An 11,378-nucleotide genomic window follows, 5' to 3' on the forward strand; every position below is an offset into this window, starting at 1 on the left:
TAACTGTACGAGTCTCACTCACTCTGTTCTTCCGACAGATCGGGAGAGAGGGGGCGGTGTTTTGCATGATTTCGACCTGCGAATGCAGACACGATGGCTGGATTGCGTTTACATTACACTGAGATCCGATCACAAAAGTGGACAAAACCGGCTTTTTTGACGAAACGTGTTTAGGGTTCAGATTGCACTATATGTGGAGAATAATGCACGGCAATCAGCTCATTTTTTTAAAGTGGCGTTTATCGGTTTTTGCAAATGAACTCTTCATATGTTTAATATTAAAAAGGATGGTGGAAAATTAAGAAATTTAGGAATTGGATTGTTCATAATAAGTCGCTGTTGTTATTGTGTGTGGTTGTTGTGTACTACTGCAGCTTTTGAGTCCAAGACACATTTTCTGTAAAGGACAACTTAACTTAACTTAACTTAACTTAACTTAGTGTGAAAATGGGAGAAAATGTAGAGAATGTATTTAATCACTTCAGCTCCTTTACTGAACACCATTATTACATAATTGAAGACTTCACTCTGTTATTGGGTGGATCAAATTAAAATATCATGCTTTTTAATGCATCTCATGGAGTTGACACAAATTAAGTTATGAAGTGAATAAATGTACATTTTTGGAACAAAAAAAACATTAAAAAAAAAACCTGTTCCCTTACATGGTTCATTAGCTTAGACCTTTCTCTACAAATATATCAATTTACAAATAATGTATCAAGCGTTAAGATTATTGTTAAAAATTAGCAAATTTTTTACAATTATTTTTTAAGATTATTCTTTCAGAGTCCTGGTCTCGTTTCTCTCTGTCACCTCACAGACGTAACTTCCATTCATCTGTAATTGGTTGGCTGTCCTGCCAGTCCCAGTATAGGGCGAGTCCTCGTGCAGGTATTCGGTTCAGGTGTGTCTGAGTCTCAGACCAGGGTTGAAGCATTAGGCAGAAAGGTCACTGTTCGGGCCAGGTTTGAGGTTCCGGGGGTCTAAAGGAATTAACAAAGGTTAGAGGTCATGTTGAGGAGGTACAGGCAGGTTCCGCGCTCAGAAGCTGACGGGACCTTCAGATACAGACACAGCTGGGAGAGGAGATCTTTCCTTAGCAGACTTGGTATCTATGTGTGTATGTTTGTGTGCGATCGTGATGATTAATACAAACCTGTTGCACACCCTTTGTTAGTAAGATTGTTGATGCATTTGTCACTTTGCAGTAGAGCTCGGCTCGCTCACCCGCTCTCTTTCGCTATTCTATTTATTTCTCTCCCTCGCAGCATCTCGCGCTTTTTCCGTCTTTCTGAAGTTGGATCAGGTGTTTGAGCTGATAATGGCGGCTCCTTTTCCACATCTCGCTTTACAGTCCCTGCACACACACACACACACAAACACACTCTGATGGCATATACTCATGCATGCACATGCAGTCCAGATTTATTATCCATGTTGGAATGGATGAATAAACATTTTCAGCTCTAGCTGGTGAAGGGCTGTCAGAGCAGCGTGTTTGTGTGTGTTGAAAATGAGGAGTGTGCGTGTGTTTGTGTGTGTACTGGCTGCTTTGCTGCTCTCAGATTTCTTCTTTGACTTTTTTTTATAATTAATCAGCCCTTCAAACTGTGTGGCATCGCACACACTGACACACACACTGTAGTTTGCATTGTGCCTTTAATCAGTGCACTTACACAATACATCCTGACAGCTAATTTTAATATCTATATGCATATGTAGATTCTGAAGTTCTTATTGGCTTAAGTGGGTGAAGTCTGAATGTATGTGTCAGACTGCTTATTTTGCATATCTATCCTATCTCATTAGGGCCATTCTTGCGTTCAGAAACCGTTAGACACAGCGCAATGAAATGCAGCAGAAAGCACGTGTCATGAGGCACATTTGTAAAAGCTGAACTTCTTTTAACTGAAACTGTCTCAAAATGTGATGATATGGCAGGAGATGCTTTAAAAACCCACAACATTCAAAGACATCAGTCTAGTGCATCTTAAGATTACAATTACAAAACAGACAGATGTAAGGATGGTACCTTAGATCTGTTTATTTCATTAAATGCACAAATTCAAACTCATTACAATCATTTGTGTTCATGCAGACTGAACAGAAAACAAAGTTGATTTAAAGGTGGGGTAAGCGATTTTCCAAAAACGCTTTAGAAAACTGATTCGGGCCGAATAGCAAAACAAACTTGTAGCCAATCAGCAGTAAGGGGCGTGTCTACTCATGATGTGGAGGAGAGAGCGTTCAGTGCACGGGACGGACATTAGCCGAGCCGAGCGACAGAAAGATAGAGATGGTGGATAAAAAACAAAAGAGGAAACCGTCTGCGGTACAAAAGAAGGCTTAAGGCAAGAAGTAGGACCCATGTAAATATCGGATCAGCTTTCCAGCGCTGAAGAGAACTCAAGGAGCGGAAGGCCTGTGATTGGACACCGAGGTTGCTTTGTTTCTTCTCGACAGGTGAGTAACACCGTGTCTGCGCCGCAACAGCTAAAGTCTGTCTAGTACACTGGACGCGACAAAGCGACCGTTGAAAATCATTTGAAATTTGTTTAAATACGTCGTGAATAGAACGCAGCAGCAGTTTTCTGTCGGGGATTTGTCGTGTCGTGCCGCGCCGCATCCAGTGGAGACCATAGATATGTATATATATATCTATGGTGTAGACAGCATCAATGATTATGAGTTCCATAGTATTTTGTCGCGCCGCGCAACTCGCGTCCGGTGTAGGCACGGTGTAACTTTGGTTTTGCTTTGTTTCACAGAACTAATCATTGCCTGGGTTGCGTACGTATGTGTGGGGCGGAGCTATTAAAATAGGGGCGAGACCCTTTTGGGGTAGGGACGTGTTTGTTTTGGTGATTTCAAATGTCAACATTGGCTACCAGAAATCGCTTACCCCACCTTTAAATGCCAAGGTTGTGCATCTTTTGTATGTGTAACACTTCTCTTTTTTCACAGGTGTGTGTGGATGTTGTGGTCCTCTGCGGCCACGCTACAAGCGTCTAGTGGGCAACATTTTCCCAGAGGACCCCAAGGTAACATATCCCTGGAATAGATGGAAATGCAAGGATTTTCTGGAATATTACAATAATGGAATGGAATATTCCAGGTTGCCAACTTGTATATATGCATTATATCATTATATCTTGGTTTTATAATAATAAAATGAGACATACACAAAATTTAAATAAATGACTAAAAATAATTTTAAGTGTGTGTGTTATATATTATGATGTAATAATTATTAAATACGTATTTGTTTGAAATTAAAGAATTAAAGTTATTAAAATTAAAATGATAAATATACAATGAAATCTTAAAATTCACTCAAATATTTAAAAAATTTGGAATGTATTTTAAATCTCCGTTTGACGAAGCTATCCATACATTTTGTAACTGATAGACTCTTGTTCATTGGCAAGGCAACGGATATTAGCTGTTAATCTTAAAATGGCTGAAATATTGGCCTGATCAATATCTCACTGTGTCATCTGCATTTTAAACTGTTTATAGATTCATTCAAGGAGACAGTAGAATTCTGCAGTCAACAAGTCTTGCTCATTTACATAAGTTTTTGGACAGATGCTTTAAATAAATGCTTCTTTAAATACCATCTTCATATCAGAGTTCATGCACTGGGATTCAGACACATTCAAGTTCAAGTGCTGTGATCAAAATATATTCTTATCGGCTCTTCCTGTCCTCAGAGAACAGCTTAAGTAAATGCCACGCATAACAAGAAAGAAGCTGCTTGGACTATCAATCTAAATTTAAAGCACCGTTGACTAGCAGCTGTTCATTATTCATACTGTTGGAGAAAAATATCTTGGCACTGTTATTATGAATATATATTATTAATGCTTTCATTTTGACCTTTGACCAGTTCAGCAGTTTTTGAGAATGTGATATACAACAACACACACACTGGGAAGGCTTTTAACCTTGCAGTTACTCCATATTCATCACATTAATATTTAGCTCTGTTGATTAGAGTGACACACACAAACACACACACATGATTGTTTTCTCTGAAGGCGAAGTGTGAGTAATATTCTTATGGGCTGGTGTGACTGTTTCCACCGACACACACACACACACACACACACACACAGAGAGAGAGAGACAGATTCCCTACAGTCATGTTATGTACCATACGTTAAACTCGTGGTAAGATAATTAGCACTTTGAGAGCTTCAGGAGTTATGATGCTTTCTGTTGAATAACACTTTTTAAGTTCAGTAGAAATATTCAGTAGAAAAATATTCACTGTAAATATCAAAGTTTTTAATACTTTTCATCAATATTTATATTTCAGATATTTTTACTAAGGCATCTCTAGGTACAATTACAAACTAAAGTAGTCCAGAATAAGATGCTAATAAGATAATTTATAAATCCTGCTCAGAATTTAAGGATTATTTGAACCATTTTTAACAACAGTAGGAGATTTTCTTTAACTGGGAAAATAAAGAATAACAATAAATGAATACAGCACAATAATGCATCTACAGCACAGACACTTAATAGTCCAAGATTATTGCAGAAAGTGGCTATTTCTGGTAAAGAGACACGTTTTCTTGTAAAGTTCCAGTCAAATTCTAGTTGTATTTTACAATTTATTGTACTTTTTTTTTTTTTGTTCCTCAGGATGGACTGGTGAAATCCGATATGGAAAAGCTGACTTTTTATGCAGTGTCAGCACCAGAGAAGCTGGACCGTATCGGAGCGTACCTGGCCGAACGCCTCAGCAGAGATGTGGTACGACATCGCTACGGGTAAGACACGCATGAATACAAGCACACAGTTTTTTCCCACACCGCTATAGTGCCAATGCAGAACTAACATTGACACACCTGCCATTAATGAGTGAAATGTTGAATAAATAATTTTTACTGGCCATAAAATTGTATTTTTTTTTCCTTTTCTATGATAATTATATTTTTGTCCATATGACAACAGATGTTATTGTGTTAATAAAGACATATTTAGCTTTTGTTCCTCATATTTCATTTTTGGTATCTTAATTTGATAAATATTCTGCATATGTGTTCTGGATTAAAAAAACAGGCATATGATGTATGATGATAATTTGTCCATGGAAGTCAAATTTGTCAAATTCGTTATTCTTACAGTTTTATTATTTATATACGGAGCCCCGCACATGACATGCAAGAAAAAATAAATAAATCGTGCGCACGATTTACTAATTCGTTCCCTCGATGTACTAAAACGTGCGCACGATTACTATTTCTTTCCCTCGATTTGCTAAATTGTGCACACAATTTACTAATTCGTTCTCTCGATTTTTTTAAATCGTGTACACGATTTAGCAAAACAAGGGAACGAAATAGTAAATCGTGCGAACAATTTATAAATCGAGGGAACAAAATAGTAAGTCGTGCACACGATTTAGCCTACAAATTTTTTCCTGCATGCCATGTGCGGGGCTCCGTATTTATTTTATTTCTTACTATTTTATTATTTTATTTCTTACTATTTTATTGTTATTTTATTTTCTTACGTTTATTTTTACTAGTATTTGGAGTACGAATATGTTCAGTATCTTCAAGTGTTCATTTTGGACCCTGATTCTTTGTGTGTGTGTGTGTGTGTGTGTGTGTGTGTGTGTGAACAGGTACGTGGTAATAGCGATGGAGGCGTTGGATCAGTTGTTGATGGCGTGTCATTCCCAGAGTATCAAGCCGTTTGTGGAGAGCTTCTTACACATGGTAGCCAAACTGCTGGAATCCAGAGAACCCGATTTACAAGTGCTGGGAACCAACTCCGTAAGTTTGAGTGTGTGACTGAACAAACCAGTAAATACACTCCAAAATCTCTGCAGGAGATGCGATTTAGGTGAAAGATGAGAAATGGCTTTGACTGTTATTCTGCCATTTATGTTATGGTGCTTTTTTGTAGGGATGCACCGGTTGACCGGCCATAAATCGGAACACTGTTTTTTTGTATTTTTTTCATCCGATTTTTCCGGAAGTGCGCCCGCATGCACAGACTACATTTGTAGGCCTAATCATTCGCGAACAAGTCATTTGTGTGGAAGAATTTTTAAATCTGTGCGCAGGACGTGAAGATTGCAATCTGCAATGTCTGCAAAGGACAAGTTAATCGCGGAGGAACAACAGCGAAGACATTCGGCACAACAAACTTGATCAGACATTTAAAAGTTCATCACCCGAAAGAACACGATGAGTATCAAAAGTCTGTTGATAATGCAAAACAGGCAAGACCTTCATCCCTCACTCAACCATCGGTGAAATCCGTCATTCTACAAAACCAGAGTTACAGCCGAGACAGTTCAAAAGCACAAGCCATTACAAAGAAAGTAATGGAATTTATTAATAACAGGCTATGATCTGTCATTTTTTGTTTGTTTAATAAAAAGGTACAAGGATCTATATTTCTCCAACACAGTTAATTTGGAATAATTTATTTATATAGCCGACTTTGGTTTTATTTAGTTTCACTGGTAAAGACCTTTTTTCTTCACACCAAATTTAAAAACGAAAACAAATGCTGAATGCTGATTAAGTAACATCTTTGTTTGGAGTGTTGAATGTGTTTTGATTGTGTTGTTTGGATTGTGGAACTATGCAGTTGTTGCCTTTAAAATTACATGGTTACAGTTAATGTTTTCATTTAAGGCCAGTTTATAGTTTCAACCCAATTTAAAAACGAAAGCTAAATGCTTTTGTCAGTAGGCCAACCTATGTTTGTATTGAATGTAGCCTACTTACTGCGCAGTTACTGCTGTTAATTTCAGATGGTTACAGTTATTGTTTTCAATAGCCAAAACCCAGTTTAGCCTGTTAAATACAAAATAAACATCTTGTTTATGTATACTTTTATCCTTTCTTGTTTGTTGCTTGATAAACATTTTAAAAATCGGAAATCGGTATCGGAATCGGCCAGTTTGCTTGTAAAAAATCGGTATCGGAATCGGCCATGAAAAATCATGATCGTGCATCACTACTTTTTTGTCCCTTTTATTCTCTCTTGCACGCTCTCTCTTTCTCGGCTCACTCAATTTTCTGCTGTATTATTCCTCATCTGGATTTCTCAAATCTGTTCCCAGTGGTTCTGAAGCGTTGCAGAGATTCTTCTGCATTGAATTGTTTAGGTATTTTAAACATTGCATCATCTATTAAAGGCTGAAACTTCATTTCTCAGTCAAGCTGCATAAACTAACACGAGATGTTATTTAATATCCTTGCAAAAGCAGGTCACTCAGAAATCATCATGGTATTGACTGCATGAGTTTATTTAACATAGGATTGCCCACATCGTTTAATATTTAGAAACTTACCAAACAGAAGACAGTGGAAACAGAGGTTGTTTAATGCATGTTCAATTTTGAAGGTCAGACAATGGGTGGGAATGGTCATGTGAAACTGAGTTATGGCTGTTTTTAGAGGACTTTAGTGAAATAAAATGCTACAAATGTCAAATATGTACCCTTTAAATTGTTTAATTCAAACAGGCAATGATTCACACATGCTGTATGCACTTGAACACACACTTTTGCTCATCTAATGAGATGTCACACTTCTCTGGCTGATAACAGTAACTTCCTCTGCACATCGTGGAAGGGGAATATCGCCTTCACACCTTTGCATGGGAGTGTTTTTGAATCTATTATTGTGTGAGAAAAGATTGGATGTGGTTGTGTGTTTTTCTGACATAATCATTATGGGTGTGTGTTTGATTCCTTGTAGTTTGTGAAGTTTGCAAACATTGAGGAGGATACGCCATCTTACCATCGCAGATATGACTTTTTCGTCTCTCAGTTCAGTGCCATGTGTCACTCCACACACGAGGACCCCGAAACTCGCAGCAGGTGTGTGCATTAGTATGTGTTTATGGTTATTTCATGTTGGGCTGTCAATAAAAGAAAATAATTAATATAATATGATATAATAAATATAATATAATATATATGATATAATAATGATATAATATAATAATATAATATATGGTCATTTTCCAGCATTGACAACTTAAAAGCTGTTTATGATGTTTGCAGCGCAGTATTTAACCAGAAGGGTAAAAATGGTGGTTATTTTTGTCAGTTACGGTTCGTTAGATCTAGCATTCTGCCAACTTCAAATCAGATACAGAGATGAAATATTGCGGTAAGACCACATTTATTTGAATGAATTATAGCATTTATTTGAATGAGTTATCGATCGATCTATCGAGAGAGAGAAGACAGTTGTGTGAGTTACCTGTGTCTGTGCTTCTCTCTCTACAAACAATGAAGCTGTTTAGTTACGTCAGAAACAGCGATTTTACCCCCTCCTTGCTAAGAAATATAATGTAGCGATCTAGTATCTAGGGTATTTTATTAATAAAAGTAGCGGGGCAGCACTGACAATAAGTCTCTGTGTGCGAGCAGCAGCCCGATCTGCGATCTCCGACCTCTCTCCCTCGCAGTGTTTATGTGTGAGTGATGTGTGTTTATGTGTGTTTGTTTGTGTGTGTCAATTAAAGCAGCGTATTAATATAGGACGGTGATTCTAAACTGACTTGGAACTACCTGTGCATTAAACGGATTTAATGCATACCTGCCAGCCAATCAGAATCGAGTATTCAGAAAGACCATGGTATAATATAATATAATATAATATCCTGAAATCATGGTTTCCACAAAAATATTAAGCAGCACAGCTGTTTACAACATTGATTATAATACGAAATGTTACTTGAGCATATTAGAATGATTTCTGAAGGATCATGTGACACTGAAGACTGGAGTAATGGATGCTGAAAATTCAGCTTTGCCGTCACATGAATAAATTACATTTTTAAATATGTTAAAATAGAAAACATTTTTAAACGAAATAATATTTTTTATTATAAAAATAACTGTTTATACTGCATTTTTGCAGTGTTTTCAATTTAATTTGTTTTAATTTAATGAACTAATTAATTAATTAAGGAAAGAAAACCAGTACATATATTACAACGTTTTTATCCACTAGCCTGAAGCCCTATAGGTGGATTCTGAAGTCAGTTCTGAGAAAATTCTAGCATCATTTGTTTCTAGCTGGTGGGGGGAGTGAATGTACAGCGCTCTCTTCCACCTTCAATACCACGACTGAGGTGCCCTTGAGCAAGGCACCGAACCCCCAACTGCGCCGCAGCAAAAAAATGGCTGCCCACTGCTCCGGGTGTGTGTTCACGGTGTGTGTGTGTGTTCACTGCTGTGTGTGTGCACTTTGGATGGGATAAATGCAGAGCACTAATTCCGAGTATGGGTCACCATACTTGGCCACATGTCACGTCACTTTCGTCTTTTTTAACGCAGTCAGATTCTTATAGTTAAAATGTGATTCAAGTATCCAAATACTTTTGGGACCACTATAATTGACACTAATGAGTGCATTATTTAGTGTTCATTTATTTAGTGTATTTAACATGTTCTTGCTGTAGGATCCGTGTAGCAGGCATTAAGGGTCTCCAGGGTGTCGTCAGAAAGACTGTGAATGATGAACTCCAGGCAATCATCTGGGAACCTCAACACATGGATAAACTCATCCCCTCGATGCTGTTCAACATGCAAGATAATGAGGACTCCGAGAGGTACAGTACACACACACACACACACACACACACTTGAAGGCAAAATCATTTAATTTTTGATGCTCAAGGTGATATTTGCTGTTCGATTTGTTCTTGATGTTTTTTGTTCTGTACCATGCACTGAGTAAAAACACCATAACACACGGAGAGGCAGGGAGGAAGATTTTCTGATAAGTGAGCTTTGGAGGTCCACGTGTAGAGGGCAGTCAAGGATATCTGATTCCTTTAAGGTTGTTTGTGTTTGTGCGAGAATAAAACATGAGTGTGTCACAGATAAGGGCCCCTGCGTGCTCCGAATATTGAAGTTTACTTGGCTGTTTGTGTTTTTGAGTACGGAAACATCAATCATACCCCTCTGTCCTATAATCAGGAGCTGAAATCCGATCAGGTGTATTGATCAGTGATTAAGGTTGCAAACACAAACCTGGGCATGCGTTTGATTGACGTGTGTAAGCTGGTTGGAAATGACATCTGACTTGCTAATGTCACAGCGGACGCTTTTCTCATCTGAAAGCTTATCACTCTGAATATATTAAAATGCTATTTTAGAAATGTTTAATTCAATTAATTATTTACCGCAATTACTTTCAAGCTGCAGTTAGAAAGAGTATATTCAGAAATTGCATAATCTACTATACTATTCTGACTATTTTTGTTGGATACCTTACGCATACGCAATATGCAAATTTTCTGTTCATAGAATTAACAGACTTACTACATTAGCTAAAATGTGCAGTATATAACTAGTGCATACTGCTCTGAGTGCTCTGTCCTGTGTTGCACTGAACTTGTCCAAGCACCTCTAATGTGACTATTAACTATTAACCATGATTAGACAACAAAATCGTATTATTTACTCCTTATTTATAATTTCTGCATAAAATGCAAGTTGATGGGTTCTGTTTGGCTGTAAGCTTTCTGAAAAGGACTCCAATGATATTGTTCCTCTGTGTCATTATTGTAATAACTGTAGTGTGAAAACACCAAAAAAAAATTCCTGGTAAAAATTGTGATTCAAAAAGAAAAGCTTCATGTTTACTTTGCTTGTTTGTGGGGCTGCACAATGTGTGATTTATATATCAATATAATTGTAAAAATAATAATAATACCTATTACTATTGTAATATTTCAAACTGAGCTGCTCCGAAATAGTGAAAACACTGGATCATGAGCTGCTTGCATGGAAAATAACACTCTGCTTCACTCTGAAACATGCAGCACACATATTTATTTATTTATAATTAAATTGCAGCCTTTTTGATTTCATAATCGCACTAAGCCATATGACGATTTTGGTTTTATTTGGGTTAATTGTGCAGCCCTAAATCATTATAGTGTTCGGCCTTGCTGTGAACAGCCCTGTAAACAGCAATGTAGACAGCATTCAGTTTAAAACATAGTGCATACTGCATACTATTTTACACACTTTTTATTGAAAAAATAGCAGGAAATATATACAGTATATACTGTGAAGTAAAGCAGTATGCAAGTATTCCTTTACAAAACATAGCCACTGCTTGTGGTTGAGGTGCTTTAATTTACAGCACTCTGATTAGATTGAATATGTGACTATTATTGGCTCCAGAAAACTCATACACGCATAGAAACAGCTGATGTGTGTGCGTGTGCAAAGTTGTGTGGTTTTTTCAGCTTTTCAAGGTCGTCAGATTCTGTTAATTGCTTTCCATGGGCTGTCAGTGAGCCGAAGGACCATAGAGTACGTGTGTGTGTGTGTGTGTGAGAGAGAGAGAGAGAGAGAGAGAGAGAGGGGG

The 11,378-nt window shown here is 37.4% G+C and overlaps 1 protein-coding gene across 7 annotated transcripts in view; it reads left to right on the forward strand.

Annotated features, from left to right (window-relative positions):
- LOC107721726 (protein EFR3 homolog A-like) overlaps positions 1 to 11,378 on the forward strand; it is a 48,214-nt gene that overhangs the window by 10,777 nt on the left and 26,059 nt on the right. For all 7 annotated transcript variants that reach the window (XR_001637729.1, XM_016529879.1, XM_016529881.1 and 4 more), the window contains 5 exons: positions 2,968 to 3,044; positions 4,657 to 4,784; positions 5,645 to 5,795; positions 7,740 to 7,861; positions 9,457 to 9,606. Coding sequence is in view for 6 of the 7 variants with exons in the window: in XM_016529879.1 (XP_016385365.1) it covers positions 2,968 to 3,044; positions 4,657 to 4,784; positions 5,645 to 5,795; positions 7,740 to 7,861; positions 9,457 to 9,606 (628 nt within the window). In the remaining variant the exon portion in view is untranslated. The remainder of the gene's footprint in view (positions 1 to 2,967; positions 3,045 to 4,656; positions 4,785 to 5,644; positions 5,796 to 7,739; positions 7,862 to 9,456; positions 9,607 to 11,378) is intronic.

This window comes from Sinocyclocheilus rhinocerous, unplaced genomic scaffold (assembly GCF_001515625.1).
Source record: "Sinocyclocheilus rhinocerous isolate Xijiao unplaced genomic scaffold, SAMN03320098_v1.1 scaffold1112, whole genome shotgun sequence".
Classification (NCBI taxonomy): Eukaryota; Metazoa; Chordata; class Actinopteri; order Cypriniformes; family Cyprinidae; genus Sinocyclocheilus; species Sinocyclocheilus rhinocerous.